Source organism: Triturus cristatus, chromosome 3_2, assembly GCF_964204655.1.
Source record: "Triturus cristatus chromosome 3_2, aTriCri1.1, whole genome shotgun sequence".
In the NCBI taxonomy this organism is placed as follows: domain Eukaryota; kingdom Metazoa; phylum Chordata; class Amphibia; order Caudata; family Salamandridae; genus Triturus; species Triturus cristatus.
In genome coordinates this window covers 1,006,906,222-1,006,927,422 of record NC_140584.1, presented here as the reverse complement: position 1 = coordinate 1,006,927,422, position 21,201 = coordinate 1,006,906,222, and the positions used below count along the sequence as shown (strand labels likewise).

The following is a 21,201-nucleotide window of genomic DNA, read 5'->3' as shown; positions in this document are numbered from 1 at the left end:
AGGTTACCATATACCCTTTATGTGACAAGTAAAAGCTAAATCCAAACCCTACTACAAGAGGATAAGGCTTTTTAATTTAAAGCTGCAATCCTTGATTAACCTCCTGATTGGCCTCTTAGCTTAACGTAACAAGGAGCGAGAGGACAATGGCGTTGCAGTCTCACAGCATTAAAAAGAATAATGTACATCACAAATGTATGGCTTGTAGCATTGGGATAGCAGTGCAAGGTGTGAAGTGTACTGGCATCACACTGGCACCAAAGCAAAGGACTCACCTGTGACCTGTTGGTTTATCAGTTCTTTCTCTGGATCTTGCAGCTCCTCCCAGCCTTCCAGCTCTGTGATATCCTCAATCTTTTTAGTGGTGGCACGTGCCTTCGCCAGCTTTTCAAAGATGCACTTGACATGATACCATTCCTTCATGTCACCCCCAGATTCCGTGAATGGGTTAGGCACCACCTTCCCGATTCGCACCATCCCCTTCAAAATCTTCTCCTTGCATTTTTTACACCCTGCTGTTCCACGTTTGGCATAGTCCACGCAGTAGCGTTGCTCTGCCATATCGTTTGGGAAGCTGCAGGCCCAACGGATTAGATAGTGAGAAGTGGGATAAACAGACTTGTTTCCAGAGTGGAGCGTTTGTCTCAAAGTCAAAAAGAAAAGGAGTTTTGTAACCCTCGAATGTAAAGGGCCAACAAAAGGATGGATCGCATATGAAAAATGGCTTTGCAGTACTAGATGCAACTTAGCATGAAAGTCCTTTCGACACAGTGTTCGTGTAATGGGTTGGAAGAGTAACCTGATCAGAGCAGGCATACAAGTTTCCTTGTAAATGTCAACAATGGGAAGAAAAGAAAAAAAGATGCATTAAAATATGAAACAAATTTACATTTTGGGATTAACAATACACTCAATGCAGGATAACATTATTTTTTTAAATCAACAATAGTGATTAAGATTCTTACACAAAATAATGCCTAATGTTCATACAAAAGGTATCAATTAGCAGGTGATTGGCACAGTGTAGGAAGCTGGCTCTTTATGAGATATATCAAGAACCTGATATACTAGGTAAAGAGTCCAGGGATTCCCTTATGAGTGGACAGGGGCTTGCTATGCAATCCCAAAGTACTCTATTAGGGAGTAGTGTGCTCGAGCAGCTTTAGGCTTAACACAGAGCAGTGTAAGACATTTACAAATACACACAATGATCAATTAATGACATATACGACTCAAGGAGATCCACACCAATTTATAACAATAGCAAGTATCTTTAAATAGGTCTAGGCATAACAACAATTATTCAGGTAAGTAAGTTTTTAAATATAAATTCTTTTCACTTTAAAAAGTGGACACGGTGCAGGTTCTGAGTTTTGTAATGTTATCCTATGGAAGGAAGAACAATTTTTGCAAACAGGTATAGTATAGCGACTTACAAGACCAATCTCCACAAGTTAAGGTGAGTGGCGGGCAAAGTCCCAGGCAGCACCAACAGAACACCACCAGCGGCATGAGGTCAGCCGAGCGCATGGTGCAAAACAGCATCGGGAGCCCAATAGGTTTTATGGAGATAGGTCACTGCAGAGAGAGGTTGCAGGCTCTAGCTGGAAAGCCAGTCGGAGTGAACCAATAAGGGGGTTCAAGGCTAGTGATGCTCAGGGACGTAGGGACACCTGAGGCCCTCTTCTCCACAGCCCGGGTGATAAGACCGATGCAGGGTGTCTTTAGGTGTCAGGTTTTCTTACCGGAGTCATTGCAGACAAGAGTGCCTACGTGCAGAGACTGCAGGTGATGTCAGGGAGTCCTCGAGGGGAGAAATCATGATGAACTCGTGCTCTTGAGGCACTGGGAGACCTTGTTGATGCCGGTGGCCCACTTCAACTCCAGCCGGAGGCGACGGGTGCTGTGGTGGATTCAGGTGTCGGGTTTTGCCAGTTCCGGAGGCCTCAGAGTCTCTTCTTAACGGGAGGTTTGCGTTTTTAATAAAAGGCAGGCAGTCCTCCCAAGGTTCTGGAGTCAACAGCTGCAGGACAAGTCAACTTTGGCGCAGTTTTTGACATGGGAGCCGGGCTGGTGGAGTTGGAACCAGGTCAACTGCTTTGTCTATTTCCGCACTGCTTTTGCATCTCTTCTGTGTCCTCTCTCTTCTTAGGTCGCCAGGGTCTGCTTCTCTGGTGCCAGGAAATCTCCTAAATACTGAATGTAGGGGTGTTAGGAGAGTGTAGGGTAGTAGCCAATGGGCTACTGACCTTTGGGGTCAATATCGTCAATAAAATAATCAACCTCATGTCCACTACAGATAGGTGGGTGATGAAAGATTTGTCATTCTGAAAATTGGGTTGTGGTTCTAATACGTTATTGATGCACTGCCCTAACCATTTCTCAGACTATGTGATTCCCAAGAACCAAAATGGATGGGGACAATAAGACCACTTCCTGTGGGAAGGGAGCATAACCATATCCCAGATTTTCTAAGTATGCCATCACAATGATGGCTACTTCTGAAAACTCGTGTCAACCTCACAGTAGCCCACCTTAGGGGTGGTACTAGCCTGGAGGTTGTACGCCTACATTACTAGATAATTTTTCCACCTGTCCAGGTGCCAAGGGGTTCATGGACAAAGGGGTCGGCTTCCTCTCCTGAGGAGCCAGATTCACATTTCAAACACAGCAGCCCTTTGGGGCTTGCCACCCGAGGAAGGCTAATCAGCAGGTCATCCTGAAGGAGGGAGTGTTACACCCCCTTACCGGACAAACTTTTGTTCTGGGTCCCCTGAGAGCAAAAAGGCACTCACCCTAGAAGGTCAGAACAGTGTCTCAGGAGGCAGGCTGACTGAAGCCAGTCAGCAACCAGTCAGGAAGGACACCAGAGGCTGCTAGATTATCAGGGGGCACCTCTAAGGTTCCTTCTGTGTGCATTTATTGGTCAATCCAACACTGGATTCAGTGGGGGTTTATCAACATGGGATGTTTGATACCAAACATCCCTATTTTCAGTGAAGTTATCATAGCTGATGTACTTGTATTCACCTGTGTCCAGCACATATCTTAAGATGGTTGCCCTGGTCACTTGTACTGGCAGTAATAGGACTGACCAGCACAGGGGCATTTCTGCTCAGGCAGGTATACCCTCACATGTAATATTCAGCACCCTGCCTTAGGGCAATTGAGGCTGCTGCAGGGGGGGGGGGGGGGGAGTTATTACGTGCAGTGGTAGGGAACATGGCACACGCCCATGTGTGACAAGTTATGTTTTCACTATTGTCTGCACCAAGTCAAACAGCCTGCAATGGCAGTCTTGTATGTGCTTGGTGAGGGGTGCCTTGCGGTGGCACAATTTGTGCTGCAGCCCTTGGGGGGGCCTCTTTAGAACCTCAGGCCATAGGTACCAGGGTACAATTTTACTAGGGGCTTACAGAGGGTGCTAAAAGTTTTGCCAATTGAGGGGAACAATTGTACAGTTTTGGGAAAGAGCTCTGGCACTGGGGGCCTGGTTAGAAGGAACCTAGTGCACTTTCAGTCTAAATCAAATCATTTACCAGGCAAAATGTGGATGTGACAACAACAAAAAGGGGCACTTCCCTACAGACAGTTATAAAAACTAGGACAAACCACTATCGCCTGATTGAAGTCAGACATTTACTCAACTACGCAGCAGATCAAAGGGCATTGTTAGAGACAAAAGGTACTTTTTTGGGAATGATGTAGGGTGGCACAACTGGTGCTGCAGCCCCAGGGTACCCTCTTCAGTCCCAATGCCCTAGGTACCAGGGGTACCATTTAGTAGGTACTTACAGGGGTGGCAGAAGTGGTGCCAAACAATGTACAGTTTTAGGGAAAGAACACTGGTGCTAGGGACCGACCAGATTATCAGGGACCCAGCACACTTTCAGTCAAGGTTACACCAGAGACCAAGCAAAAAGTGGGGGGGTACATAGTCGTGCACTACCACAAGATACTTTCGTTACATTAAAAAATCGTCAACCTCATGTCCACTACAGATAGGTGGGTCACGAAAGATTCGTCATTCTGAAAATTGGGTTGTGGTTCTAATAAGTTATTGATGCACTGCCCTAACCAGTTCTCAGACTATGTGATTCCCAAGAACCAAAATGGATGGGGACAATGCCCAGGCTTCAGTGGATACCATATGGGGTCTGTAGCTGCATTTCCCTTGTTCCCGAGATAACGTAAATATTAATAAATATACATCAATGTACACACAACTGCACTCTTCAGAACCTGGACACATTTCTTCAGTCATAGGAGTAATGCCTCCTCTATGTATAAAGTTTCTATACTATCAAATTGTACATCCATACTTCAAGTAATAATTATTATACATCTTATTTCTCTAGATAACAGGAAATCAACACTTAGGGGTCTGGCAGAATTGCAAAACGGTGTTGGATGAGTTAAGTACAGACATAAGCATTCTGTTCACTATGTAGCAGCAACTAGAAACAAGGATTTTTGCCACGGTATACATTTTCTTCCATAATTTTGAGTGATTTGATCATAGACGTTTATTCTGTCACAGGTTGTTACAGTGTCAAATGTCTTCAGTGTGGTTGGTCTAATTGCATATATTTTTTAAATTAAGTAGATAAGCTATTCTCAGGACCATGAAATCTGGGCAGTACCTACAGTTGCAATTCCATACATTTTAGTCTCTAGGTTTGTCTGCACACACAAGGCCACACCAATCTAGACGCTTCATTCTCCTGTAATACCATACTATCCCTTTGGACACAGCCTCCAGCGCGTATTATCCATAGCATTACATTAACAAGCATTGGCATAGCCAATACGTCTCGCCTTTGGGACCTTATAAGTGTTTAGCCATGCAACAGTTGATGTTGTTGCACCAAGAATATTGTGCTGCATAACTAAATACTTATAAGGTCCCAAAAGCAAGACCTATTGGCTATGCCAATGCTTATTACTAGGAAGCGCGTGCCCATCTGCGGGGTCCTGATTACCGAGAACGCGTGGCACACCTAAACGCAGGAGATTGGGTGGAAGCGCACACTGAAGCACAGCACAAACTAGAGCGCACACCACAGTTCCTGTGTGGAATTGCAGTGCGTTTCTAGATTACGTCTTCACAATAGTACCAAGTACAGATAATCATTCATCCATTTTGGCTTCCAAAAAGGATGGGCGTCATCTGGTAGGATACAAGGTCACACAAACCTGGAAAGGGTGGAGAGCGGCAGGAAGATTATATGTTTTATGAAATGCCTGAAACACTGTAGAGATGAACATTAAAGCAACACTGAAAAAAAACTTGACTACGGTTTCTGCATTCCTCCTGTCCTACATGTCTGACTTACCACTGGAATATTATAATTACAAAGCTGGCATAAAGCAGGCTGCGGATCAAGTTACTAATTTCTTGCGAGCAAGCGCTGTAAAGCGGTTTCTGCCAGTAGCGGCTCTCCTGACAAAAATCGTGTGCCTCGTCCATGATATGACCTGTGGGGAAAACTGGCTTTAATCAAGTAACCGAAAAATGGTATGCAGTTGTGGTCTGGGCTCAAACATCAGACAGCGGGGGAAGAAAATGAAGGGGTTGGAAAAAGCTTTCAACGCAACATGTGAGAACAACTTTCTTAACCCTCTCTGCCGTCCATGCTTGAACAGAAACAGGGTCGGACTGAGACGGAAAATAGACCCGGCCACCAAAATAAAAGTGGCCCTTGTTACCGAATTAGATAGCTAAAATGTGGCTTATGTTACTGTCACGAGTCCGTCGTTCCCCAAGACGAAGAGACACAAGAAGGGAGAGAAATGCCTGAGGAAGAGTGGTGGTCCACACCTGCTCCGTCATCTCCTTTCATTGCAGACGGAGGACTGGAACATAGAGCAGGGTGCCGCCTGGAGCCTAGACCTTCCCACAACGGAGCCCTTTGTCTTTAAGACAGCGGAGTATAGAGAACGCCCCGCCCAGACTCATGAGGTCATCTGCCCTGAGCCAATCACGACGAGTGCCTGGTGTGAGGAGGAACTTGAAAATCCCGGAAGACGCGGAGAGGAGGAGATCGTGTTCGCCGACCGAGGAGTGAGGGAGACGCCGAGAGAAGATCAGCTGACAGAGGACCGGAGGCCCGCTGGTACGAGAGCGGAACAGGAGCAAGGAGGCCCACGGCCCTACGCTGCGCCCAGCCACGCTTCAGGAGGAGCGTGGCTCCACAAGGTACGGGATCGTTTCACGGGGTGGGTCAGGAGGAGGGATAGGGAACACGAGTAAACTTCAGTCAGGGTGCCTATCCCCTCCCAGTTACTCCCTTTTCATGAGCACAAACCCCCTAGAGAGAAAACGTACACCGGTGACCCTGCACTTCCCCTTCCTGATTGTCAGTGAGAGGATAGTCGACCTCATACTTTGTTTGTTTTGTCTCTTTCTTTTTCCTTTTGCCTGAGTAAAACGCTGCCTCTGAAGAAAGAAGTAGGCGAGAGGAGCCACAGCCTTCAAGCAGGAAGATCCAGATAAGAGGAATTATCCCTGACCCTCTCAACCCAAACTCTGGCGACTCATAAACTAAGAGTATATAGCAAAAAAAACCTGTTTAACCCGACGTGGAGTGGACCTTTTCACTTATTCCGAATTCGACATGCAGGCATAACTGCGATTAGCAAAGACATAATGGACGCCTTAATTCAGCGTTTGGCAAAGGGACAGGGCAAACTAGGATGGGCAGTAGAACGCCAAATGACGTTGTCACAGGCTGACAAGAACATATTCAAGGATACAATGGCTGCACAAACGGAGGGTCTACAGAAAATAGTAAGAGAGCAGGTAACGACCAGGGTTCCCAGCCCGAGAGGCCCCACACGCCCACAGGGGTCGCCCTGCAGAAATACGTACCTGGTGAGGATCCGGACGCCTACCTCCTCAACTTCGAGAGGGCAGCCAGGGCTTGCAACTGGCCATTGGAAAAGTGGCCCTTTTTCTTAGCGCCTCTGTTGACCGGGGAGGCACAGGCGCCCTACCAAGTGGCTAATCCTCTGGAGAATACCCCATATGCTGAAATCAAAAACATCATCCTTGATCACTTAGGGTTGGACACGGAGGCCTACCGGGTTCGGTTTTGGAAAGAGAAGGGTTGTCCCGGAAAAAAACCTAAAACCCTCTTTTACCGCATAAAATTTGCAGCGGATAAATTGCTGAAGCTCCAGGAGAGCACAAAGGAGGACATAATGGATAGAAAATACCTAGAGCAATAGCTAGAGGCTCTTCCTTACAATACCCAAAGATGGCTTCGTCAGCATGCATACCTTACCACCGCCGAGGCAATGGCAATGGCCACTACCTTTTCCCGGGCCCAACCTCATAACACTGGAGGAGAACCAGACCGCACATACCGACCCTTACCCGGGAAATTTGTAAAACAGACAAGTAAAGCCTCGGCAGAAAATATACGGGGTCGGCTCAGATGACCGGAGACCACCCCAATGAAAGGCCCCCAGTGTTTCGAGTGTGGGGAATGGGGTCATATAGCCCGTGTATGTCCCAAAAGGAAACCAAACGAGGAGCCAATGGAAATAGGCTGCATCCCAAGATCCATCCTGTACACTGCAGAAATGGGGAGTGCCTTCTACATGAGTGTGAGGGTGAACGGACGAGCAATCAGGGCACTACTTGATTCGGGATGTAGGCAGTCTGTAATCCAAGGGGGCCTAGTCAGACCACCCCAGGTCATTCAAGGGACCCTCGTACACATCAGATGTGTCCATGGGGATGTGAAGCCCTACCCCATGGCCAATCTAGAACTCGTCTACAAGAACGAACCCCCTTATAAAGTGAAAGTAGTGGTAATGCCCGAATTACCAGAAGACCTTAGGGACTGACAATCCCCACTTCATGGGGTTTTTTCTTTCCACAGTACAGGGAGAGCAGAAGGGAGAGGGAAAGAACCCCCAAAAAGAGACACCCTTGCGGCCTTGCTCACTCCCGAACCCTGGCTCATGGATAGGAGTGGATAGGAGTGTTAGGTTCGCCCAGATAAACGACCCCACCCAGATAAACGACCCCACTCTCCAGAACGTGTGGCAAAGCGCTAAAGAGGATGAGGATAGTCTGGTACACAGTTTTCCTCGCTTTCTGGTTAAGGATGGAATACTGTACAGGATAGGCACTAAAGACGAGGCTACGCAGCTTCTGGTCCCTCCCTTCTTTAGGAACCAGATACTGTTCTTTTCACATTCCCATCTCACTGCTGGCACACATAGGAACCGAGAAGACCACTCAGAATGTCTTAAGACATTTCTACAGGCCAGACGTATACAGCGATATAAAGAAACACTGGCAGGAGTGTAAGACCTGCCAAAGGAAGAACCCATATTGTCCCCTCCCCGTGCTCTTACAACCCCTACCGATGATCAGCACCCCGTTTACTAGGATAGGAATGGACCTTATAGGACCCCTTCCAAAAACCCATAGAGGTCATCAGTATGCCTTGGTAGTCGTGGACTACGATACCAGGTATCCTGAAGCCTTTCCACTAAAAGCTCCCACTACCCAGGCTATAGCCGATCGTCTGATAGAACTCTTCTCACGAGTCGGCTTTCCCAATGAAATATTGACCGACCAAGGTATCCCGTTTGTTTCTAGGATGATGAGAGAAGTGTACAAAATCCTCAACCTCCAGCATATAAAAACCTTGGTAAACCATCCCCAGACTGATGGGTTGGTGGAAAGGTATAACAGGACCATAAAACAGATACTGAAATAGGTGCTCAGTGTTAAAGGAAAGGAGTGGGACCAGCTTCTTCCTCTGGCCCTTTATGTGATCCGAAGTCAGGTCCAGAACAGTCCAGGCTGTTCCTCCTTTGAGATGCTGTATGGGAGGCAGCCGAGAACGCTTCTGGATATGACTAAAGAGGCATGGGAAAAAGAGGAGGAAAACGAAGCTCGCACTTTTATGGAATACACCCAAAACCTCAAATCCAAAATAGGGAAACTAAGAGACCTTGCATATTCCCACCTAGAAAAGAAACAAGAGAGGTAAAAGTATTTCTATGACAAGAGGAAAAGATGGCAGAAACTGGACGTGAACGACTGGGTGTTGATTCTAATGCCATCTTCCTCCAGTAAAATGAGATCAGAATGGCTTGGCCCCTATAAGGTAGTAGATACCATCGGTAGAACCAGCTACAAAATACAGATGAAACCCAATCCCGTTCAGACCTACCATATCAATCTACTAAAAAAATGGCTAGGACCTTTACCCACCCTCGCCAGACTTACCATACCAAGCAGTAACCTGTTTGTATAATAGAACACCTGGTGATTAACGAGAACCTTGGGGTTCGGGAAAGACAGTCCCTAGATGCCATGCTGAAACCTTTCTGTTCTATGTTCTCGGACCAACCAGGGAAAACCACCCTAATAGAACACGCCATCGAGACAGTACCAGGTGGCGTAGTAAAACAACGACCCTATCGTATACCTGCGGCGCATAGACAGGCAGTAAGAAACGAGGTCCAGAACATGCTGGAAATGGGTGTCATCCGCCCTTCCCGGAGCGAATGGTCCTCCCCCATAGTGATGGGGCCTAAGCCTGATGGGTCCACCAGATTTTGTATGGACTTCAGGGCCCTGAACTCAGTCTCCAAATTTGACTCCTACCCTGTCCCTAGGATAGATAAATTGATTGAGAAATTGGGGGAGGCCAAGTATATAACCATTCTGGATCTCACAAAGGGCTACTGGCAGGTTCCGCTTCAAGAATCAGAAAGAGAAAAGACTGCTTTTATCACACCCGATGGACTATATGAGTTCACGGTCCTACCATTAGGTCTTCATGGGGCACCCGCTACGTTACAACGCCTCATGAACACGGTGCTCCGTGACCACCAAACGTTTTCGTCTGACTATTTAGACGATATTGTGGTTTACAGCCCCACGTGGGAGGACCACCTCAAAGACCTCCAGCAAATACTAAGAGCCCTACAAGACGCAGGTCTCCACATAAATTCAAAGAAATCAAGGGTGGGCTTCCATAAGGTCAGATACCTGGGATACGTATTGGGTCATGGCATGATAGCACCCCAAGAAGAGAAAGTAAGGGCCATCACGGAGACCCCTTTCCCCACCACCAAACGAGACGTGAAGGTATTTCTGGGATTATTGGGGTATTATCAACATTTCATACCCCAATACTCTGAAATAGCGAGCCCACTTACGGACCTCATGAAAAAGGACGTCCCACTCATGGCCCTTTCCAACCCCTCAGAGGCCGCGATATAGGCCTTCAGACGTCTGAAAGAATCCCTCACTACAAGTCCGGTCCTGTCCTCTCCAGACTTCTCCAGACCCTTTGTCCTCCACACCAAATCCGCCGATTGTGGTTTAAGGGCAGTATTGTCCCAGGTATCCCCCGGAGTTGAACATCCAGTTCTGTTTATGAGCAGAAAATTATTTCCCAGAGAAATGAAGTATCCCACGATTGAAAAGAATAGCTTGCCACAAAATGGGCTGTCGACAAATTGCGATACCATCTGGAAGGTGCACACTTCACCCTGTATACAGACCATGCCCCTCTTCAGTGGATGAGCAGGAACCTCGATCATAATCCCCGGGTCTTAAGGTGGTTCCTGTCCCTACAGCCTTTTTCCTTTGAGGTTAAACACAGAAGAAGGTCCAAAAATGGGAATGCTGACCTTTTATTGAGGGCCATTCCTCTCCCCGATAGGGAGAATCCTAGGGGGAAGGTGTATCACAAGTCCGTCATTCCCCAAGACGAAGAGACACAAGAAGGGAGAGAAATGCCTGAGGAAGAGTGGTGGTCCACACCTGTTGAAAACTGTCATCTCTTTCCATTGCCGCCGGAGGACTGGAACATAGAGCAGGGTGCCGCCTGGAGCCTAGACCTTCCCACTACGGAGCCCTATGTCTTTAAGACAGCGGAGTATAGAGAACGCCCCGCCCAGACTCATGTGGTCATCCGCCCTGAGCCAATCACGACGAGTTCCAGGTGTAAGGAGGAACTTGAAAATCCCGGAAGACGCGGAGAGGGGGAGAGGGGAAGAGGGGGAGAGCATGTTCACCGACCGAGGAGTGAGGGAGACGCCGAGAGAAGATCAGCTGACGGAGGACCGCAGGCCCGCTGGTACAAGAGCGGAACAGGAGCCAGGAGGCCAACGTCCCTACGCTTTAGGAGGAGCGTGGCTCCACCAGGTACAGGATCATTTCACGGGGTGGGTCGGGAGGAGGGATAGGGGACACGAGTAAACAGCAGTCAATGTGCCTATCCCCTCCCGGTTACTCCCTTTACACGAGCACAAACCCCCTAGAGAGAAAATGTGCATCGTGACCCTGCACTTCCCCTTCCTGATTGTCAGTGAGAGGATAATCGACCTCATACTTTGTTTGTTTTGTCTCTTTCTTTTTCCTTTTGCCTGAGTAAAACTCTGCCTCTGAAGAAAGAAGCAGACAAGAGGAGCCACAGCCCTCAAGCAGGAAGATCCGGCTAAGAGAATTATCCCTGACCCTCTCGGACCCTAACTCTGGCGACTCATAAAGGACGTGTATATAGAAATATAAAGCCCTGTTTAACCTGACGTGGAGTGGACCTTTTCAATTATTCCGAATTTGACATCCTCTCCCCGTCACAGTTACGTTTGCAAATCAGTGCAGTTTTGAACTTGTTAAGACAAGCGGTATGAGTGTTTTGCAAGGAATGGGAGGGTGCTTGCATTTGTCCTCGCTGCGGGCAATGTTTATGTCAACAGTAAAAAATGTGGTCTCCTTTATTGGGATGTTGTTGGGCGTCTCCCTCAGAGGTAAAGAGATGGCCATGTAATTGTGAGTATGTGAATACGTGCACTGGTGTATACATTTGGCTATGTGTGTTTGTGTGAGTGAAAGCACGAACACAAAAGTTAAAGCACATTAGGAAAAAAAAAAAACAGACGGCCCCTGAATTCGGCGCTGATCAAAAAACAACAAAAGTCAAAGCTCATTAGAAAGAAAGAACAGAGGGCCCCTGCGCGCGCCGCTGCTCGCTCCCAAAGTGGATGCCGACACTTGCACAAGTGTGTGGAAAAGAGCTGACTAATTTCTAAAGGTCATCTCCTAGAGCACCGCATGTGCGCTGCCTAGGCTCGACCTAAAAACAACTGTGAAATCAGCCTCAATAGAAGGAGCGAAAGACATAAGACGTGGAGAAGAGCAGACACACAAAGTCATATGTGTAACTGCTCCTAGTATTCAATGGTTTAATAATGTTAATGTGTGTGGTGTCTGTATAGCACAATTCTAGCCAAAGGCAGCAGAGCACCTGTGTCAATTTAAAAAAAATAAAAGGTGGATGTTGTGGTAAACCGCAGACTTAAAATTATTTTGGAATGGGACATTAAGAGGGACACTTTCAGCATTCAGTTGAATGGGAATGTTAGAATTCTTGAATGAACTGGAAGGAAGTGAATGAGTTATCACACAAAGTGTAGTTAATTGATCAAGTCAACATACCCTTTGCGGAAATAAAGTGCTATTGGTACAAAAGAACAAAACGTAGACATCATGGATGACTTGCTACAGTAATAAAAGCTGCAGAATTCTCAGCAGTCCCTACACAGCAAGAGGTGACCGAAATGTAGGTTTTAGCCATACAGGTTTGTGTTAAGGAATATTTGAAAATCGGCAAAAAGATGGAAAGAGTTCTTTTTTTACTTAGTTGTAGCATCAATAGCTAAAAATAATTGTCAAGTAAGAATATCCTCTTTTCAAAACCGCATTAGTACAGCGCGCATAAAGCTTGTGAATTATCCGAGTGTACAGCAAGCTGCCCTTCACTGACAAGAGCACCATGAAGACAACAAACAAGCAAGAACAGGTGTACAATTACAAGCTTGACACCAGTCTGAAATTGGCCAAAAACCCAAGGCAAATGCCTTTGGATCTGGATCCCAATAATTAAGTAATAGGAAAAGAAAAGTGTAAACTAATCACATAAAATGAGATTACACCAAAAACAGACACAGCTCATTTGGCACCGGACAGCACAGTGCGGTTTTACACACGGGAAAGAAATGGCGACATATGACACGGACAGAGTCAAACATGCTGCCTTTACCTCGCAGGGCTCCCGAATACATTGTGATGAGGGTCTTCATGACAAGTTCCTTGGTTGCTCCGATGTAAGGATGCTCATGCAGGGGAGCAGGGTTTAACATTATTGCCACCAGCTTAGCTTCTTCCCTGGGCTAGCAGCCTATTCATCTGCTTTTATATCAACTTCAGAGAGGAGGGGCACAGCATACTTGGGTAGGGTAAATGGGTTGGAGGAGGGGTGGGGAGGGGGTCCTGCCTGCTCCTTCCTCAGATCACAGACAGCCCCCAAAGGACACACTTACTTCAGGCACTTCGGTCAGACCTCTAGTGAGAGCTGTCCCCTGAACCACATTCAATGAGGTTTGGCCCAATAGGGACTTGGCGCACATGCAAGGTGCCCGGCCAGATGATTGCCCTTATTGTGCAATTTCTGCAATCAAATGAGGTGGAAGCGCAAACTGACCCTACCCACATAGAGGCATGCATTTACCTTTACTGTATGGGGGGGAACGAGCAACCAAGTCTGGGATAACAACCAAGGGTACACCACACATAAACAATCGATAAATGCAACTGCTGTTAGCAAGCAAGTAATAATATCTCCCGCACAATCCAGTAATCTTCTTATTTTACGTATGCTTCTTGTGATTGTTCTTTAAAACCAGCCAACGTGTTTCGTCCACTAGACAATGGACTTCTTCATCATTTTCGCCCTGAAGAAGTCCATTGTCTGGTGGGCGAAACGTGCTGGCTTGTTTGTGCAGAAATTATTACTCGCTTGCTAACAGCAGTTGCCTTTATCGATTGTTTATATGTGGTGCACCCTTGGTCTTTATGTTTTGAATTTGCTTCCTCAGAGGGAGGGGAGCACCTCTTTGGACAGTAGGTGCATACAAGTTTGTGCACACAAGACATGAAATATTATCGAACCTTTGAAAATTTAGGGCTATAAAGGTGTGGGTGCTGTGTCTTATTGAAGGTCCACTGCCCTTGTTGGTCGTATTGTAAATCTGGAATAACAAACAACATACGTGGGGGCAGCAAGACAACGGAGGGCGAGAAGGGGGGCAGGTCAAACAATGACGTTGAGAGAGGAAAGCAACCGGTAGGAGAGTGCAAGTGAGTTTAATGGCTGGCCAGTTGAAGGACACTGGCCACCGGAAGCAGTACTTGTTCCAGGTTCCACGGCACAACGACTGAAGTGAGGAGGCGGCGCTGAACAGCATAGAAACAAGAGTGACGTGGGAGCCAGTCAATGGTAATTAAACTGACATGGGTGCCACATCGGAGCAATGGTAAGTACTAGGCAGGTGTTTAAGCCCTTGTAAGATTTTTGTTTCTTTTTAAATACAAGAGATAGTTCAAGCACTGTGCACTCAAAACCTTGAAATTGCAATTCTTAGTCTGAAATGGGTGGATAAGAATACCAAAATAGGTTTATTGGGGCGTTTGATTGTTCTTCTTAGCATCTCTCAGTCAGTTTCTCTGAGCTTTCATTTAATCGCAGCAAATGGATAAGCACTGGCAAAGATTTTGCAAATGAGCCACCAGTAATGAGTGAGCACATGGGTAAATGACTGAGCGAGCACGAGTATATGGAATGGTGAGTGCATGTCTGGATGGATTAATTAGTACATAGCTGGATGAATGCGAGACTGAGAACATGGATGGATGCAGAAAGGCTACAGCACTCTTTCAAGTTGAGGCATCAGAGAGAAGTAGAGATAGTCTTATAAAAAATAAAAAGTCCCACCAAAAGTTTACATCAAAACACACAATTGAAAAATTATAATGTTGATTTTATTCTCCATTAAATATCTGCCCAAAATCTTGGAACACTGGATATTATGTTAAAGTAAAATACGTCATTAAAAAAAGACAACGTCATCTTGGCCACAGACAAAGAAGACTCCTGCCTCCCAATATTACCGAATCTCAATTCTCAAAACTGATTCGCTGAAAACATAGTTCACTGGTTCTTCTCCAACCTACACAACTGACACCGGTCTGCTCACATGTGCACCTCCAAATTCCAAAAGATTCGATCATCTGTGGAGTACCCCCTCTTGTCCCCTTCATATTTTGAGAGACTACTTGCTGATAAAACATTTTAAATAAAACATCAAATCACCAGTAAGCAGATGATGTGTAAATATCATTGAAAGTCTCCTCTGCTCCATGAAAACCAACGCCACACCCAGTCCAGGATCTTCAGCATCTACATGAAGCTTAACTCCATCAATACAGAATTCCTGCAATTTTCCAAGAACACACAACTAGTTCAGCCTGGCTCAATACGAATGTGTACAGTTTCACGCCCTAGCTTTCACCCAAAGCCAAGTCACTCTGATTTACCATGGCCACTGATGCCACCCTCTAGCAACATATCATCAAGAAAACTAAGATGGTCTAATACAAACCTTTTCCAAATTCTCTTTGGGGCCCTCCTATTCTCCAAAATGAATTCAGCCAGCAATAACACAGAGCTCAGCATGGCAACCGCTACACCCTGAATTTCATCGAAACCTCACACTTAAGAGTTCTTTCAGTGAAGAATATTTTACTTTTCATTGGCACCGACACAACAATTTTTCTGCTTTCTCTAGGTACAGGTGAACCAAATCAACTTCAACTCCCATCCTGGAGATTCGCTATTCTACTTATTACTCTTATCCTAATGCATAGTGAAGCTTGAGCCTACCCTCTTAATCAACCAGCAAGCGGGGAGAAGACCTTGACATTGCAGCTGTTTGCTTTGGGGGTACCAAACAGGTAAGAAGACGGGGAGGGCTTTTGGGGGGTTTGTTGTAGACTAAATTATTTTGGAGTCCCTCGTCTTCGTTTGGGACCATGAGGCATGATTTACTTCTCCCTAATGCTACAATGACATCTTTGACATCTTAGTCACTCATGTGGCCCTGTTGTGCCCAAAGTATCAAATAAGATGCTAATAAATAATGGATTCCTAAGTCTTGTACTCTAGGGTTTCCATGCTGTCCAATTTAGCCCAATATGCCTACTGCAGCAGATGAGGGAGGGTGGGAAAGGTTAGTTCATGTAGCAGTTCCCCAAGAGGACCAATATAGCTCAGCCATACCCCAAAATATGTCTTCCAGTAGTCAAGAGACGTGATGAAACCAGACTTGTGGTAGTTTGTGGAGTTGAAACCCACATCCAAAATGTTCACTACTAGCTGAGCTGCATAATCTGAAATGTCTGTTTTATCTCAAATATGTTGGGGGTGAGGAGACTTTCCCGAGTACTTCACTGTACATGTTCTAAGGACACATATCTGTGTTTAATTTTCAAAGCATAATGTAAATATTCTAAGATTCTCTACATGGCCATATTTTCGAGTATGTGGGCAAATGCTCAGATCTCAATGTCAATTTTACTGGTTAGTAGTTTAGTCCAGGCATACAGTTGGGTGTGGTAATATCTGTATTTGGGTTTTCACTTCTCTCCACGCATATGTGCATGTCTCCCTTAACCGATGACCAGTGGCACAAGGAAGGAGAAAAGTGGGAGTAACTCCCGCCTACTGCAACATGTCAGCTCACCTTGACCCAGTAAAGAGAGACATGCCGTGCCAAGGCAAATGTTTCAATAAAATAAATAAATCAACAGATGTCAGATATGTTGCTTTGAGAAACAGACAAAAAAAAGTACATCTCACAACCAACTGCTGCAGCATGGATGGGCAGGAGCAAAACAATTGAGCACTACTTCTTTACCATGGGCTGTGTTAACAATATTTTGATCAATGAACCATTGTAAATACACAGGAAAATGCTAAAAATTAGAAAGCACTAGGTAAAGAAAAGTAGCTCTGAGCTTTGCTTTTTTAAAACAGGCTGTGAGCATCATGCATGCATCTCATTTCACCCGGTTTTAGTAAGGGTCGTCTTCCTTGGACTCACCGTCTTACAAACCAGAAGCATGACTCCACTAACTTCAATGGGCTTAGTTGCTCTGAAATGCTTGTTTTTGTAACAGTGAGAAAAGTTTTCTATCAATTTAATTGGGATCACCATTTAGAAATCCGTGAATCTCACTCTCCTTGGAGTCTCAAAAGACTGAGAGGTATGCATCATGCCTTAACTTTTAAAAACTGTACTTTTTACGTGTCAGTGCATCTATTTGTTTTATTGATCATTTAGGGACATATCAGATATCACTGACATGCAAGAAGAATATACTTTAGAAGTTTGTGTTTTGAGTTTATATTTCAAAGATGAAAAAATATTGGCTTTTGTAAACTGCTTCCCTTTTTAGGGCGAAGCCTATCAGATACAGTAGCTATCTGGTTGCCAAAAGTTTCTTGGGGGCATTCTGAAAGCTGACCTAGGAATGCATTCCACCCATTGCTTACCATTTGCTTTGTAACTAACATTTACTTGTGTTCTATTTACTGGTTTCATTTGTTTTAGGCTGTTCAGCATGTCTTTGTCCCTGTCGTGGAGGATAGCCTGTTTATCATCTCTCTGACTCGATCCTTGTAATTTTCCACGAGTGCTCGCCTTCTATAAACAAGACTTTACATTTTATTATCTTGTCACATTTGCTGTGCATTTGAAGACTGAGGTCAAATGTCATGCTTTGTCTTCGGAGGGAGCGTGTTGTTTACTTTTCTTTCTTTGACTTCAAAGTTAATATGGGGGTATGAAAGGAAAGGCTATTTCCTAGAACACAACAAAACGTAAATGTTGCTAAATGAACTGTGCAAATATTTCAGACTATATCAGAATTAGGAAAGCACAAATGAAACACATTTATTTTGTCATTTTAAAGTGTGCTGGAAACAAATATTTTAATATGATCAAGACAATTCAATATACTAGGTGATACCGTTTGCACACATCATTTGTGTGCCGTTTAGTTTGATCAGTAAAACCTGATTGTGTGCAAAGGCAGTGGTCATTTTAATTGAAAATGTGTTGTCTAATGGCAGTATGCTACCATACCTTGCATTCACCCCTCTACGCCATTCTATTTCTAAGACACTCAAGGCCACTCTACTCTATGACACTTTACTCCACTCTCCGTATGTCTCTCCGCTCCACTTTACTCGACCCTACGACATGTAACGCCACTCCACTCTATGCAACTCCACCCTGTGACACGATTACACCCCCGCCACTCAACAACACTCCACGCCCATCCACAAAACAGTATTCCCCTCTCCTCAGCTCTACACCCTACCAGTCCACACCACTCCACGATGCCCCTAACTTTAACATTTAGTCATGCTGAACAGAAGACACGCTCGTGTACAACAAGGCTAAAACACATTGGCAAAGCCGGTACCTCTTGCATAGGCTAGACCTATTGGCATTGCCAGTGCTTGATTAATGTCATTTACCAAGCCTAGCCCTCTCCTTCCCCACTACCGTTATGATTGTAAATTTTTAGTAGGGGCAGACAAGAATAATTTGGATCAAAGATAGCTTAGAAGAAGATTCTGAAGACCTAAGGTCTACTCTCCGGTTTGCCATTAAAGTATACACCGACATCCATCTGGGACCTATTAGTCACTTTTTAGTTCATTTTCGTTACTTTGCCAAAGGCTGTCACTGCAGGTAGTCTTTCTGCGTTATAGGGTGAGCACAACAAGAAGTTCTCGATACTTTGAAGGGTGGCAGTTACGGCAGCTTTCAAGAATGCAAAAAGTTCCTTTTGACAGCATGAGGGCATGTCTGCTGAGCACGCAATGCGTTCTCGTGATCAGGTGGAGGAAAAGGCACCGTACCCAGATTGCGTGTGATCGTACTGCTAATACCATCCACTCACTCTAATCATAAAGCGTGGCTGCTGTAGCAAAACAAATAAAAATTTAAAGGGCTCAGATTCCTAACACATGGTAAGGTAGCGCACCTGTGTGTTTCACGTGCACAAAATCTGCCAAAAATATAAATTCCTAGTTTTGGCATGTATTTTCTTATGCAAATCAATTAGTTACACAAGACTAAATTCTGGCTAAATTAATCACTACAACGTGAACAACAAATACCAATAGGTAAAACTGCCGACAAAAAGTACTTGTTCCTGAGCCTGACATTTTTGACAGTCGCAAAGGTTTTTTATTAGGATAAAGCAGTTTAGCAAACAAAAACGCAGGATCCCAAAAACAAAGACATAAATGTTCCAAATTCCCAATACATCTGCCCTGTGCAGGGTCCTAGTGCCCGCCTTCACATATCGTTCCGACAGACACGTCGGAGTTTAGGTCCCCCATCGTCTTAAAAAAACACAAACATTCAATGCCAAGCAATAATGCAGGGTAACCCTGCAGGCCTTACTCACCGCTCTCGTACGGATCACCGGACTATAGGCGCTTGCAAGTTGGGACTAGGGACCCAGTGATCAGCTGGAGTCAGTCTCATACAGGTGCCGCTCTGCAGCACCAGCACAAGTCGGGTCTTGAGCCAAGAGCCACGGTGCTCCGGAGGAAAGAACACAGTGGGCCGCAAGAGATGACGTCCCAGGAACACAGACACACGCCGGGTGGCTCTCGGCGGCGAGTAGCACTAACACCATAAGAAGAGGCTGCAGAGTACAGCCAAGTCTAATCATTGTTCACATCCAAACATCTCTAAGACAAACAGATCTCACTATAAAAACGCATCGACAACATTGCTTAAAAGGCTGACTTAACTGCACGCTATTGATAACGGGTCTCAGAATAAAACCTGCAAACGCATCAATCCTTACTCACTTCCAGATAACTCCCGTTAACTTGGTACTAAAATGTAATGACATGCGAAAAAGACAGCTCGCATCTAACCAACCTAAAACCTCTGAACTAGCTGCCACTGCCTTTACCAATATTCCTGGTCTCCCGATCTTAGTTCAGAGACTTCATCACAACAAGCATTGGCATAGCCAATAGGTCTCACCTTTGAGACTTTATAAGTGTTTAGCCATGCAACAGCATAACTAAATACTTATAAGGTCCCAAAAGCGAGACTTATTGGCTATGCCAATGCTTGTTTATTATATGTGCTGCCCTAGCACATATTCTCTGTGCATGTCCAAATTTATTAAAAGAAAGAAATATACTTTGGAAAGAAATATTAATTAATGTGAACATACGAACATGCAGAGAAGCTGTAACCACCTGGTTAGGTGGGTCTTCGATTCCACTGTCTGCAGGGGCATAACATTTATAAATGTGTATCTAAAGGAATTGGGTCGAGTTCCAGAAGAAAATCAAACAATCTAATACAAAGTTTTTATGACAAAGATGGATTTTATGATGAGGACGATTGTTAAGGTGGCAGCACTTTATGGACAATATAATCTGGTCTTGATTTTATTAAGTGTGGAACAATTAACAAAGATTTTTATACTTTTTACTGACGTTTTTCGTAGGGTGCTTTACGTAATGTAAATGAAATTATATGGTGTATTGGTTTGAATAAACTTAACTTGACTTATTGTATCTTCTGTATCCTGTGGGAAGGAAAGGAATCGTGGTAGGTTTTGTTCTGAAGTGACATGGAATTACTAAACATCTAAGTTACTTTTCAATACTGTGTAAAGTCCAGTGGGTGGGGGTGGGTAAAGGGCAGAGGTGGGCGTGGATAACGGATGATAAAAAAAAAAGCACTATGAAGCGGCCAGTGCTGGCTGCTTCCTAGGGCTTTACTTTCCCCTTAGGCGGATGGGAGGGGGAGAAGAAATAGAGACTGAAAACTGGGAAGGGGGGAAGAAACAGGTACAGGAGGGTCTGAGGGAGGGGAGAATAAACCCGGAATGGGGGTGAAAAGAATGTGGACAGGAGGGCTCATGGGAGGGGAGAAGAAGCATAGGATGATAAGAAACACGTGGGTATAAGTTAAAAAAAAGTCAGTGTGTCTCAGCAATCTATTGGCAATGTTAATGTTTTTGAGACAGTGCGGGCCATTTATACGATGGCGTACATCCCCACATGAAGAACATACATTTGGCAGAATAAACAAGTAGGGGGAAATAATGAATAACTGTCCTTCAGAGAAGCAGCGGAGCGGGGCTGCACTCGAGATCTGTAGTAAACAAGCACTTATGCAGTCCTGGCCTGCCCCTTTCACAGCTGAGGAAACAATTGTAAACAACAGGAGTACGATATGAGGCAAAAGGTTTGCTATGTTTCTTCATTTTGC

The 21,201-nt window shown here is 45.2% G+C and overlaps 1 protein-coding gene across 1 annotated transcript in view; it reads right to left on the bottom strand.

Annotated features, from left to right (window-relative positions):
* The window catches only part of LIG3 (DNA ligase 3), a 245,137-nt gene extending 225,588 nt beyond the window's left edge, over positions 1 to 19,549 (bottom strand). Inside the window, exons 1-2 of the mRNA XM_085649648.1 lie at positions 19,364 to 19,549; positions 276 to 825 (exon numbers count right to left, since the gene is read on the bottom strand). Of these exons, the coding sequence (XP_085505774.1) occupies positions 276 to 816 (541 nt within the window). The 5' untranslated portion in view covers positions 817 to 825; positions 19,364 to 19,549. The remainder of the gene's footprint in view (positions 1 to 275; positions 826 to 19,363) is intronic.
* Positions 19,550 to 21,201: the final 1,652 nt, after the last annotated feature.